Source organism: Ranitomeya variabilis, chromosome 1 (genome assembly GCF_051348905.1).
Source record: "Ranitomeya variabilis isolate aRanVar5 chromosome 1, aRanVar5.hap1, whole genome shotgun sequence".
Lineage (NCBI taxonomy): Eukaryota > Metazoa > Chordata > Amphibia > Anura > Dendrobatidae > Ranitomeya > Ranitomeya variabilis.
Window position 1 is genome coordinate 481,296,329 of NC_135232.1, and position 12,766 is coordinate 481,309,094.

General features: G+C 41.7%; 1 protein-coding gene across 1 annotated transcript in view; it reads right to left on the bottom strand.

Moving 5' to 3' along the window:
• Positions 1 to 7,213, bottom strand: part of LOC143765167 (glyoxylate reductase/hydroxypyruvate reductase-like) — a 94,305-nt gene extending 87,092 nt beyond the window's left edge. Inside the window, exons 1-2 of the mRNA XM_077251562.1 lie at positions 6,979 to 7,213; positions 2,637 to 2,767 (exon numbers count right to left, since the gene is read on the bottom strand). Coding sequence (XP_077107677.1) covers positions 2,637 to 2,767; positions 6,979 to 7,145 — 298 coding nt within the window. The 5' untranslated portion in view covers positions 7,146 to 7,213. The remainder of the gene's footprint in view (positions 1 to 2,636; positions 2,768 to 6,978) is intronic.
• Between the last annotated feature and the right edge of the window lie 5,553 nt (positions 7,214 to 12,766).

The window sequence follows — 12,766 nt, forward strand, 5'->3', positions numbered from 1 at the left end:
CAGGGGATGGGTGATGATACACTAGGAGAGGGCAGAGCTGGTTGTGCGGCGGTTCAGTAGGTTCAGGATCACTGCAGGCTGTAGGCTTGTTGGAAGAGGTGAGTCTTCAGGTTCTTTTTGAAAGTTTCTATGGTAGGCGAGAGTCTGATGTGCTGGGGTAGAGAGTTCCAGAGTATGGGGGAAGCACGGGAGAAGTCTTGGATGCGGTTGTGGGAAGAAGAGATGAGAGGGGAGTAGAGAAGGAGGTCTTGAGAGGATCGGAGGTTGCGTGTTGGTAGGTACCGGGAGATCATGTCACAGATGTATGGAGGAGATTAGGTTGTGGATGGCTTTGTAGGTCATTGTGAGGGTTTTGAACTGGAGTCTCTGGGCAATAGGAAGCCAGTGAAGGGCTTGGCATAGGGGAGAGGCTGGGGAATAGCGGGGAGACAGGTAGATTAGTCGAGCAGCAGAGTGTAAGATGGATTGGAGTGGTGCCAGAGTGCTAGAGGGGAGTCCAGAGAGTAGGAGGTTGCAGTAGTCGAGGCGGGAGATGATAAGGGCATGCACTAGTGTTTTTGTGGTGTCACGGTCAATATATGTCAATATATGTCAAATTTCCTATAATTAAGTGGTTGAAAACACAGAGGTCTATAAAATTCAGCCATGGAAAGGAAAAGGATGTTAATTAAATGAAAGCAGAGGTGCAAATTTTAGAATTTAGTTTGAAAGTAGGGAAAAACCTGCATTGGCACTGTATGGGCACCAGTGGGCTCCTTCAGTATCGGTGTACAGCAGATTTAGTCCAGGCAGTGCTTGCTGTAGGAAAACGAGACGTGCCAATCAGGATCAAGGACAGTGCTCAGAATGCACGCAATCATTCTCTCTTCCGAGCTTAATGTCATGTTAGTGTGATCCGATTCTTTTGCATGAGAGAATCGCAGCACAAGCGCCGAGAAGTTGGAGAAATGAATTTCTCCATCTTCTCCATTGTCTCTGTGCACGTACATTGGATGGCACTCTAATGATGCACCCATAGACTTGTCTGAAAAAATCGCACATCTGCACTGCCCCATAGTATAACATTGGTCCAAGTGCTATCAGATGACACATCAGATTGCATTCCTCCGAGTTATATGCTTGTGTGAAAGAACCCAAAAATGTATACTGCAGGTATAATTTTCATAGGGGCTAAGTCTAATATACACTCACCGGCCACTTTATTAGGTACACCATGCTAGTAACGGATTGGACCTCCTTTTGCCTTCAGAACTGCCTCAGTTCTTCGTGGCATAGATTCAACAAGGTGCTGGAAGCATTCCTCAGAGATTTTGGTCCATATTGACATGATGGCATCACACAGTTGCCGCAGATTTGTCGGCTGCACATCCCAAAGATGCTCCATACAAGGCAGGATGGATCCATGCTTTCATGTTGTTTACGCCAAATTCTGACCCTACCATCCGAATGTCGCAGCAGAAATCGATACTCATCAGACCAAGCAACGTTTTTCCAATCTTCTACTGTCCAATTTCGATGAGCTTGTACAAATTGTAGCCTCAGTTTCCTGTTCTTAGCTGAAAGGAGTGGTACCCGGTGTGGTCTTCTGCTGCTGTAGCCCATCTGCCTCAAAGTTCGACGCACTGTGCATTCAGAGATGCTCTTAGGCCTACCTTGGTTGTAACGGGTGGCGATTTGAGTCACTATTGCCTTTCTATCAGCTCGAACCAGTCTGCCCATTCTCCTCTGACCTCTGGCATCAACAAGGCATTTCCGCCCACAGAACTGCCGCTCACTGGATTTTTTTTCTTTTTCGGACCATTCTCTGTAAACCCTAGAGATGGTTGTGCGTGAAAATCCCAGTAGATCAGCAGTTTCTGAAATACTCAGACCAGCCCTTCTGGCACCAACAACCATGCCACGTTCAAAGGCACTCAAATCACCTTTCTTCCCCATACTGATGCTCGGTTTGAACTGCAGGAGATTGTCTTGACCATGTCTACATGCCTAAATGCACTGAGTTGCCGCCATGTGATTGGCTGATTAGAAATTAAGTGTTAACAAGAAGTTGGACAGGTGTACCTAATAAAGTGGCCGGTGAGTGTATTAGTAGTGTAATATGTATTTTGAGAGTGACAGGCTCCCTTTACCACACCACTACCGAATTTCACTCCCTACAATTTCATCTTGTCCATCTTTACCTATGTAGACCTTTATTTTTTGATAAAATGTTGCGCATGTTTAAAGGTTTTTTTCACTGTCAAAAAACATGGCTCCAAATGCTTGTACATATAAAATGACAAACAAAGCAGGTACTCGACCTTCACGTTCAGCGCCAACTCTCTCGCATTACTACAGTGCGTATCACCACTGCAGTCAATCACAGAGTTTAGCAGCTTGTGCCATCTACATCAGCAGAGATGATGAGCTCAGTGATTGGTTGCAGTGGTGATGTATGCTGTAGTTGTGATATCACCAGTGACGGAGAGCTGGTGTTGGATTCGGGAAAGGTGAGTAACTACTGTGTTTGTCATTTTATATGTATATAAGCGTTTGGGGCCAAGTGTTTTGAAAGTGGAAACCCGATGACAAAAATGGTGATAGACACCAACTCCTCTCTGCGTCCCGAAGAAAAATGCTTACATTGGAAATCGTACCTGCAGCATCTAGCAACTCCTTGTCAATCTTTTCGGTCAAAAGACAGTACAATCCCTGAATTCCGATAACCTTCTTGAGAAGTTCAGAGCGGGGGACAGGATCATCAGAGTCCCACTGCTCAATATCACAGCTGCCAAAATGAGAAATAATACATTAATAAAAAATCAATTCTTCCTAACATACCTAGCTCTCCTTAGAACCCAATAGTGATTTAACTTAGGTTCAGAACAACCATGGAGTTCTAGGAATTATGTAGGCTAAAATGGAACCTGCAACAAAGACATTTTTCACTACGCAGACTAAGTAAAAATTTTAACGCTATCAAAATTTCCAAATTAATTTATACTATTTCATGGGAGACTTTTATGAGAACTGATTAAAAAAATGACAAAATTTGCATTAGAAATCTCAATTTAATTACGTGCTTTATTATGGCACCTTATATTTAGTGCCAATTATGTTAAAGGTTTGTGAAAACCTCACAGAATAGAATCCTATCCCATCATTATGGTATTTGCTCCAATGTTTTGCCTATTTTTTCTGTTTCAAGGCTTTTTTTTGCTTTTCGCTAAATTCTTCTTTGAAGACGTTGATATTTTGAAGTCTGTTTTCTACTTGTTTATCTTTTTTGTTCTCTGTTTGCATTGAGGACTTGATTTTTGTAATCCAGATTTTTTTGGGGGAACTGATTCATTATTTGTGTCTTTTTAAAAATGTTAAAAATTCTTGCACAAATGTACTCCAGTTGCCCATGGCTGGATTGATTTTTTTTCTAAGCCAGAAATTTTTGGACAAATATTTGAGTTGCATGTGACACCTTTTTGGTTTATCTGACTTTTTGCTCAAAAAAAGCACAAAAAAAGTAAAAGACAAAAATAAAGAACGGTTTTTATTTTTACGCAAAACAATCTTGAACCTGTGCGCCATTCTGAGAAATTTGGCACTAACAGCAGCAACTAATATCAAAACACTAAAAAAAATTGACGTGAAAAAAAAGCAAATTATGTATTGGGCCCTAAATGTACAGATTATGAACACACCATTCCCAGAGTACAATCTAAGTAAGTCAGACAGATAGTAAACTCAGAATCAATAATTAACTGTGTTTTCACTTTAATAATACAGTCCTGAAGATAAGCCTGTTTCCTCATGTAGCAACACATTAACAAAATATGCCTAACATTGGACTTTATACATGGCTGCTACCCATCTCAAAGTGCAGAAGAACAAATTATTGTCTGCATACTTATTAGGCAATTTGTAATTTTGAGGATTAATTTTATTATTGAACAACTACAATGCTGTTGGTCAATCCACAAGGTAAATACACCTGAACCTGAATTAAGAAGGTGAAAGTAAGGTTTTGCTTATTTGAGGAGAATATCCATGTGTGAATAATTTTTGGGCAACTATTAGTGTGCAGAATTTTTATGCAACTAAATGAAAAATGAAAATTTTCCCATTTCAGTTGTTTATTTTCATCTGTTAAAGCGAGAATAATAACCAAACAAATTTCAAAAAACCTTTATTACAGGGGTCCATACAACATTTGGTGGGGGTCCAGGTCTAAATTTTGCATCAGGGACTATAGGAATCTAGTTAAACCAATGCTAATTATGTTCTTAATAGATTTCGAGTAGTACATTTGCCAGAGTGTGTATAGCGCTTCCTGTTAAGAAAAACTGAGGTGGGTGTTATCGAAATAAAGAATAGTCACAATTTTTGAAAACAAGTATAGCTTGTGCAAAACTGTATGCCTTTCTAAAGCCAGAAAACTGGGACTGTCACAAGTATTACTTAACTCTCGCTGATCCTAAATTACATCTTGTATAATAACGCCAAGCTCTAATCATAGTTCAGCAAGCTTCACAGCATTATAGGAGCTCAGCCCACAACTTCCAGAATTATGAATGCAGCTCTGAGTTAGTACAAGATAATTACCGTATTTTCTGGCGTATGAGACAACAGGGCGTATAAGACGACCCCCAACTTTTCCACTTAAAATATAGAGTTTGTGATATACTCGCCGTATAAGACTACCCCTCTTCCAGTGTTTGCTGTGCTGTAATGTGCATGACAGCGCGGCAAACACCGCTTCTGATCGGCGGGAACATCATCCCAGCCGGTCAGAGAGCTGTGGTTCCCATGCTGTCAAAAGACAGTGTGAGCCCGCAGCTGTGATCGGAGGTGTAAACTTTACCTCCAGTCACTAGTGTCAGCTGATGGGACAACCGCTCCCATCATCCGACACCTACAGCCGCTAATTAGAGTGAGAGCAGGAGCAGGGGATGGGAGTATTCATCTGCTGCTCTTGCGCTGTAAATGCGATAGTTAAAAAAAAAACCCGTGTGGGTTCCCCCCTATTTTGATAACCAGCCAGACAAACCTCACAGGTGGGGGCTACAACCTTCAGCTGTCAGCTTCAGCAATGCTAGTTATCAAGAATAGAGGGGTCCCCATGCTGTTTTTTTAATTATTTAACTAAATAATTTTAAAAAAAGCAGGATTGGGCTCCCCCCATTTGACAGCTAGCCTTGCTAAAGCTGAGAGCTGGGGGCTGGTATTGTCAGGTTGGTAAGGGGCTACGAATATTGACACCCCTAGCCTAAAAATAGCAGCCCGCAGCTGCCCAGAAAAGGCACATTTATTAGATGCGCCAATTCTGGCGCTTTGCCCAGCTCTTTCCACTTGCCCTGTAGTGGTGGCAAGTGGGGTTCATATATGTGGGGTTGATGTCACCTTTGCATTGTCAGGTAACATCAAGCCCACGGCTTAGTAATGGAGAAGCATCTATAAAACACCTATCCATTACTAATCCTAAAGTTGTAGTAAATAAAGACACAGCCAGAATAAAGTCCTTTATTAGAAATAAAACAAAACACAATTTTCCATTTTTATTTAACGGGAATCTGTCACTTACTTTTGGCCCTACAAGCTTCGGCCACCGCCATCAGGAGCTTATTTACAGCATTCTGTAATGCTGTAGATAAGCCCCCGATGTAACCTGAAAGATGAGAAAAAGAGGTTAGATTATACTCACCTGGGGGGGTAGTCTGGTGCGGTCTGGTCCGATGGGTGTGGCAGGTCTGTACAGAATGCTGTAGATAAGCCCCTGATGGGGGTGGACGAAGCTTATAGGGCCAAAATTAGGTAACAGATTCCCTTTAAACACCTAATTCCAGCAAAGTACTCATTCTCCTGTAATAAAAGTAAAATAAAAAAACAACCTGTCTGTCGTTTTGTCCCACGCCGTAATCCATGTCTGGGGGATAAACAGTTTTGAACCTGGACGGTGCCAAGATGCGACCGTCCAGGGTGAAAACCACTGGTGAATGAGCTGCTGCGAGCACAGCTTCAGAGACCGGTGGTGATGTCATCGAGGTTACCGCCGATCAGTGAGGCTCCATTCCCAGCCGGGCTGAACTGCCATGACCTCGGTGAGATCCCTGCTAGCACCATGAGAGTTTTTCTCACAGTGCTAGCGGGGATTTCACAGAGGTCACCGCAGTTCAGCCCGGCTGGGAACGCAGCCTCAGTGACGTCACTGCTAGTCACTGATCGCTAGTCTTTTGACAGGGTGGGAACCGCAGCTCTGACCGAAGGAGATGGTTTCCCCAACGATCAGAAGTGGTGTTTGCTGCACTGTCATTCACACGACAGGGCAACAAACACCCGGTGTTCGGGCAGCCAAGCCCAAACTGTGCAGAACTTTACTTACTGTTCGGGTTCACCCATCTCTACTCCTGAGGACTGTAGTGAAGAGGCGCAGGCTACTCTCTCTTTTTTCCATACCCCGGGTGTCCCGGACACCTGAAGCTTGCTTCATTAAAGACGTCACCTTGCGTATAAGACGACTCCCGACTTTTGATATTTTCAGGGGTTATAAAGTCATCTTATAATACAGTAGTCCAATACTATTATTAAGGTACACAGTTTTTTACTTGAATTACATATTTATACTTATAAAATTGTGTTTGAAGGACCATTTATGCTTTTATTTAGGCCTGCAAGTACATTTTTCAATCATGGTTTGCCTTGCCTTTCTGTATAAAAGCTATAAAAAGCAAATATAACTGGGGTGGCGGTTGTTAATATTGGCATTAGGAGATTGGCCAGAAAATGATACAAGAACTATCTATATTTTACCAGTGCATCTTCATAAATAACCTATTAACACAAGAAGAAAGTGTTGCGACTTGCGAGTGAGTCTGCTCATAGGATTGATATGAAACTCAGGATCACCAACTTATATTTGGCAAAATTCCTATTTCAAGCCTGTGTAATAGAACACAAATAAATATGTTTTCAGCACTGTCATGAATATGTTATATTTTTGCTCACCATCCTGATTGCCGTAGAATCTTTATACCATCTGGCGGAATCCTTCTGGTTACATATACCTTTGGTAAGGGTTTTCCTGATGCCTTCATTGCTTGTGACCTGCAGCAGGTGTGGAGAGCTGCAGCTGTTGTCCTGAGCAGAACTTTTAAATGACTGGAAATCCACATAACAAGTTGAATGATATTAACACAATTTCTGGAGGACTTTGGATCTCACTTGTGCCAGATGACCAGGTTTGGGGACTTGAGTAAACAGTGAGGGTGGGAGGAAAGCAAATTTTGTAGCCAATGAATATTTTACATGTGCTATTTACACTCCTAACCTTTTTCTGTACTGGTAGATGATTAATCAGCTATTCTGCACAAGCCTGTTACAGTCTTATTTGCTTCCATTTAGCTTAAAACGTGTAGTTTGACATATGGCATGAGTAAAGCAGCTGTATGCAATACACAGGTAAGCATTTCAAATGACATATTTCCCATAATGTGTGACAACGGTGGGTCTACCCACTGCGCCACTTGCCGGGCTTACCCTGGAGGTGCATAACAAAGTAGCTACCTGGTGTTCACTAGAGGCTCTGATGGTGAGGTTAGGCTGGGCTGATAGGATAGCCACCAGGTGCCATTCCAGGGTAGTGCTCAGACCTGCAGCAGCTGACCAACAGGTCAAGGCAGGAATATGAGACACCAAGGGCATAGACAGAGATGAGCTCAGGAAGTTCAAGGTCGGGACAGGCAGCAAAGGTTCAGAAGGCGTAGCTGGAGTCTGGAGTGAAGAGATCAAACAAAATGAAAGAACAAGCCGGATCGGTAACAGGAAACTCAGAACAATATAACACCTTGACAGAGCGCTAGAGCAAACGGCAAGGTGTGGAGGGAGACGCTACGTAATATATCCACTGCAGGCAGGGGATAGGCCAAGAAAGCAGAACTCTGTAGGACACAGCGATTATAAATTCCTGCAGAGTCTGGCCGCTGTTCCCTATAGGTGAGTGAAGACTCTCAGTAACAGGAGGGAATAGTAGTAGTGCTCTGTCTGTAAGAGGCAGCCCAGCATGATGGTTAGATACTAGGAGGAACAGAGCGGTGCACGTGGTGAGTAGGGCAGCGCTTATAAACCGTTTGATCCACCGGCATGGCACAATGTTAAAAAATTACAACATCTATTCTGTATTCTGTAGTCCTATAAATGTCCTATCAATTAGGGCTACTTGCATCATTAGATGCTCAACCTGGAAGTAAAACAAGCCATGTGAAAATGTATTATAAACAGTATTGTCTCACATCTCACATCCTGAAATCACCACATATTCAACACTTCGTGATTTGGGATATCATGCATAAAGTAACCCTCAAAATCTCTCTTTAAAGAGGTTGCCCAATTAGAATATGCTATCACCTATCCACATTAATTAATCCATTGATCATTGCAAGTCTGACCGCTGGGATTTGGGATTTGCACTGATCGGCAGAATAAGACCCTTTATTTCCTGTAGATTGGAGCAGCAGTGCACATGCTCAATGACCTCTCCATTCACTCCATGCACTCAGCTTTCTTTGGCAGGTAGCACCATAAAGAATGAATGTTGCGGTAGTCAGGCAATACCTTTCTCAAGGGAAAAAAATACCTTGTCAGAGATAAAAATGTGCTGATCGGTCCATGTTTCAGCTATCAGACCCCACCAATCAATAAGATAGAACCTGTCTCGTGGATATAGTGGGGAAATAAGTATTTGATCCCTTGCTGATTTTGTAAGTTTGCCCACTGACAAAGACATGAACAGTCTATAATTTTAAGGGTAGGTTAATTCTAACATTGAGAGATAGAATATCAAAAATAAAATCCAGAAAATCACATTGTATAAAATTATATAAATTTATTTGCATTTTGCAGTGAGAAATGTATTTGATCCCCTACCAACCATTAAGAGTTCTGGCTCCTACAGACCACTTAGATGCTCCTAATCAACTTGTTACCTGCATTAAAGACAGCTGTCTTACATAGCCACCTTTATAAAAGACTCCTGTCCACAGACTCAATTAATCAGTCAGACTCTAACCTCTACAACCAAAACCAAAAGCAAGACCAAAGAGCTTTATAAGGATCAGGATCAAGATAATAGACCTGCACAAAGCTGGAATGGGCTACAAAACCATAAGTAAGATGCTGGGTGAGAAGGAGACAACTGTTGGTGCAAGAGTAAGAAAATGGAATAAATACAAAATGACTGTCAATCAACATCGATCTGGGGCACCATGCAAAATCTCACCTTGTGGGGTATCCTTGATCATAAGGAAGGTGAGAGGTCAGCCTAAAACTACACGGGGGGAACTTGTTAATGATCTCAAGGCAGCTGGGACCACAGTCACCAAAAAAAACGTTGGTAACACATTACGCCGTAAAGGTTTAAAATCCTGCAGCGCCCGCAAGGTCCCCCTGCTCAAGAAGGCACATGTGCAGGCCCATCTGAAGTTTACAAATTAACACCTGGATGATTCTGTGAGTGATTTGGAGAAGGTGCTGTGGTCAGATGAGACAAAAATTGAGGTCTTTGGCATTTACTCAACTCGCTGTGTTTGGAGGAAGAGAAATGCTGCCTATAAACCCAAAGAGCACCGTCCCCACTGTCAAGCATAGAGGTGGAAACATTATGTTTTGGCGGTGTTTCTCTGCTAAGGGTACAAGACTACTTCACTGCATCAATGGGAGAATGGATGGATCCATGTACTGTAAAATCCTGAGTGACAACCTCTTTAACTCTGCAAAGACATTAAAAATGGGTCATGGCTGGGTCCTCCAGCAAGACAATGACCCAAAACATGCAGCCAAGGCAACAAAGGAGTTGTTCAAAAAGAAGCACATTAAGGTCATGGAGTGGCCTAGCCAGTCTCCAGACCTTAATGCCATAGAAAATATATGGGGGGAGTTGAAGATCCGAGTTGCCAAGTGACAACCTCAAAATCTTAATGATTTAGAGATGATCTGCAAAGAGGAGTGGACCAAAATTCCTGTGCGCAAACCTCATCATCAACTACAAAAAACGTCTGACTGCTGTGCATGCCAACAAGGGTTTTGCCACCAAGTATTGTCTTGTTTGCCAGAGGGATCAAATGCTTATTTCTCACTACAAAATGCAAATAAATGTATATAATTTATACAATGTAATTTTCTGGATTTTATTTCTATCTCTCAATGTTAAAATTAACCTACCCTTAAAATTATAGACTGTTCATGTCTTTGTCATGGGCACCTCCATAGCATTTACTTTCACCAACCTTTTTCTAGCTGTTTTTGAAGAGAAATACGTATATGCCTTGGATAACCCTTTTCTGAAACACATCAGACTTTACATTAGGTATGTGGATTACATCTTCATGGCATGGGATGGATGTCAGGACGTGTTCCAGGAGTTTGTGACGCACCTGAATCAGTCAAACATCATGAACATGAAGTTCACTTCCAAGTTTGGTGGTTCATGCCTGGAGTTTCTGGATGTCAATCTATTGGTTGAAGAAGGTGTTTTAAGGCATGCGCCGATAATTGGCTGACGTTACTGATGAATGGATCCCTCCTATTGGTCAGTCATTTGTACATATACGGATATGAGCACAATGTTAGGCCACGCCTCCTGAAGAACGGCGAAACACGCGTAGGGGCGGCAGGCCGGGGTCCAGGTTTCCATCGTTAATGTAAGTTGTAGCCCGACACATGTTACATATGCCCACTCTCTTTGCTTAATATTGCACATGGCATGGATTGCACCTTATAGTAAAGTTATATACTTCTGCATTTGCAGACTACACTGTGTTTACTCTAATTAGAGTTCAGGTGAATTGCCCTTGTTTCTGAATACAATACATGTGTCCGTTTCCTGCATAGTTTTCTCATGATGATACGCTGGACATAATTGGTTTATTATATACAGCACTATTGCACGTTATATTTATACAATTCTATTTAATCATTTGTGGCTTTTCATCTATATGCAATAACTGCCTATAAAATATTTTTTACAACATTAATAATATTTAATTATGTAGACTGTTATCTATTTATTATATCTGTTTTATTTATTCCCCTTCAGTCCTGCTTGGTTTGTGGTACTCCATAATTTTGTAAATGATTCCTTCTGGCATATATAATAAAATATTGGATTTTGTTTAAAGAACTCCTTACCTCATTTTGTTTTTTACACAATAGGGGTATTGGTGTGATTCTATTTTGCCCTTGTAAGTTTTTTATATTGGTAAAACTATTTGACCTCTTTTTGCTTGGTTTCGGGAGCACTTTAACTCAATACAATCTGAAAAAGGTGCCCAGAGGTTAATAAACCACATGAGGGAATGCCATGGGGGTAACCCTGAAGCTTTATGTTTTGCAGGATTGGAAAAAATTAAAATTACAGGTACCTGCCCAGGGAGGGGATCTCCATAGGTTATTGCTCAGAAGAGAAGTGAGGTGGATCCTGCGCACACGAGCGCAGGGTGCGACAGGTTTCAATGATAAAATTGACATGTCTGTATTTTTGAGAGTAATAAGCTAAGTCACATTTTATTTTTTTTCGTTAAGATTTTTGTAACTGTACCTGAGTGTTGTTCGTCTAATCAATAAGCAGGAGGGTCTCTGTTCATTTTCAACAGAGGTGATGTCAGGAATGGGGAGGCTCTGTACCGATGCCGGTATATGAGCTTCACCATTTTTCCTCCTCTCCAGGACCCGTAGAAGCGCATACAGTGCAAAACGGCCGTCATCCAGAAAGCTCCACACAGAACTCTCCTGCCTCTGTTATTTTATGCAACTTTAATAAAGAGGGACTTTTACTGGGACGGTGACTGCCACTCTTATTTCTTTGGATATAGACTTTGCCAGTGTTGTTTGACTACATTGGATTGGCACCCAAGATCCCGGGGACGGTTTAAATCAACGTTTCTCTGACATCGTCAGGTGTGTTAACTACAGGTGTTGCAGCGGTGCGGATAATTTTTGTCTTTTACTACGTTTTCTATAAAAGTTTACGACTTCATCTTCTTTCTTCTGTGACCACTGCTTCTGTGTAAAGCATCATGTTGTTTTTCCTCACAATCCTATATTGCAACTGTCTGTGTGCCTTCACACTACGCAACAAATGCTTCTAAATAATAAAACTTACAGGTTCTCAACAATATTCCTGTACTATTAGTCTGAATAATATTTCATATGCTAGCATAAGGAAAAATAACATAAAATGGAAAAAAGTGGGGAAGAGAAAAAGGGCACAACCTAGGTGTGATATTTATGAAAAACAATCAGAGTAGAAGAACAGTCTAAAGGCTGATCCTTACCAGAATTAGTTGTGTGATCAGAAGGCATAACTCCAGGTAGCACACACTGGTCTCTACAGACTACAATCTTTAGGATCTCTAGCTTCAGCCATGTAGCCAAGTAAGGGAACTTCCATGGAATTCTAGACTGGTCACAAGAACTTTGAAGATATAAGGAAAATGGCCACGTTAAAATGGTCCCTGTTCCTTGATCTCAATGTTTTCATGTGGCCATTTTGCTTCTATCTTCAATGTCATTAGTTAAGGTTGTAGCTTACAGCTAGCTGTTCTAGCTAGGTACAGAATGATACATTCATCATTAGCCATCTGAAGTAAAGCTGACCATATACATGAGACACTTGGCATTGAACAGCTATATTCTCAAACTCGCTCATACACATGAATGCTGGGTGTTACTGCGTTTTCAATGGATAGAGCAGAGAAAGATCCTGCCAGACACCTCTGGCAGTGGCTTATTGCTCATGAAA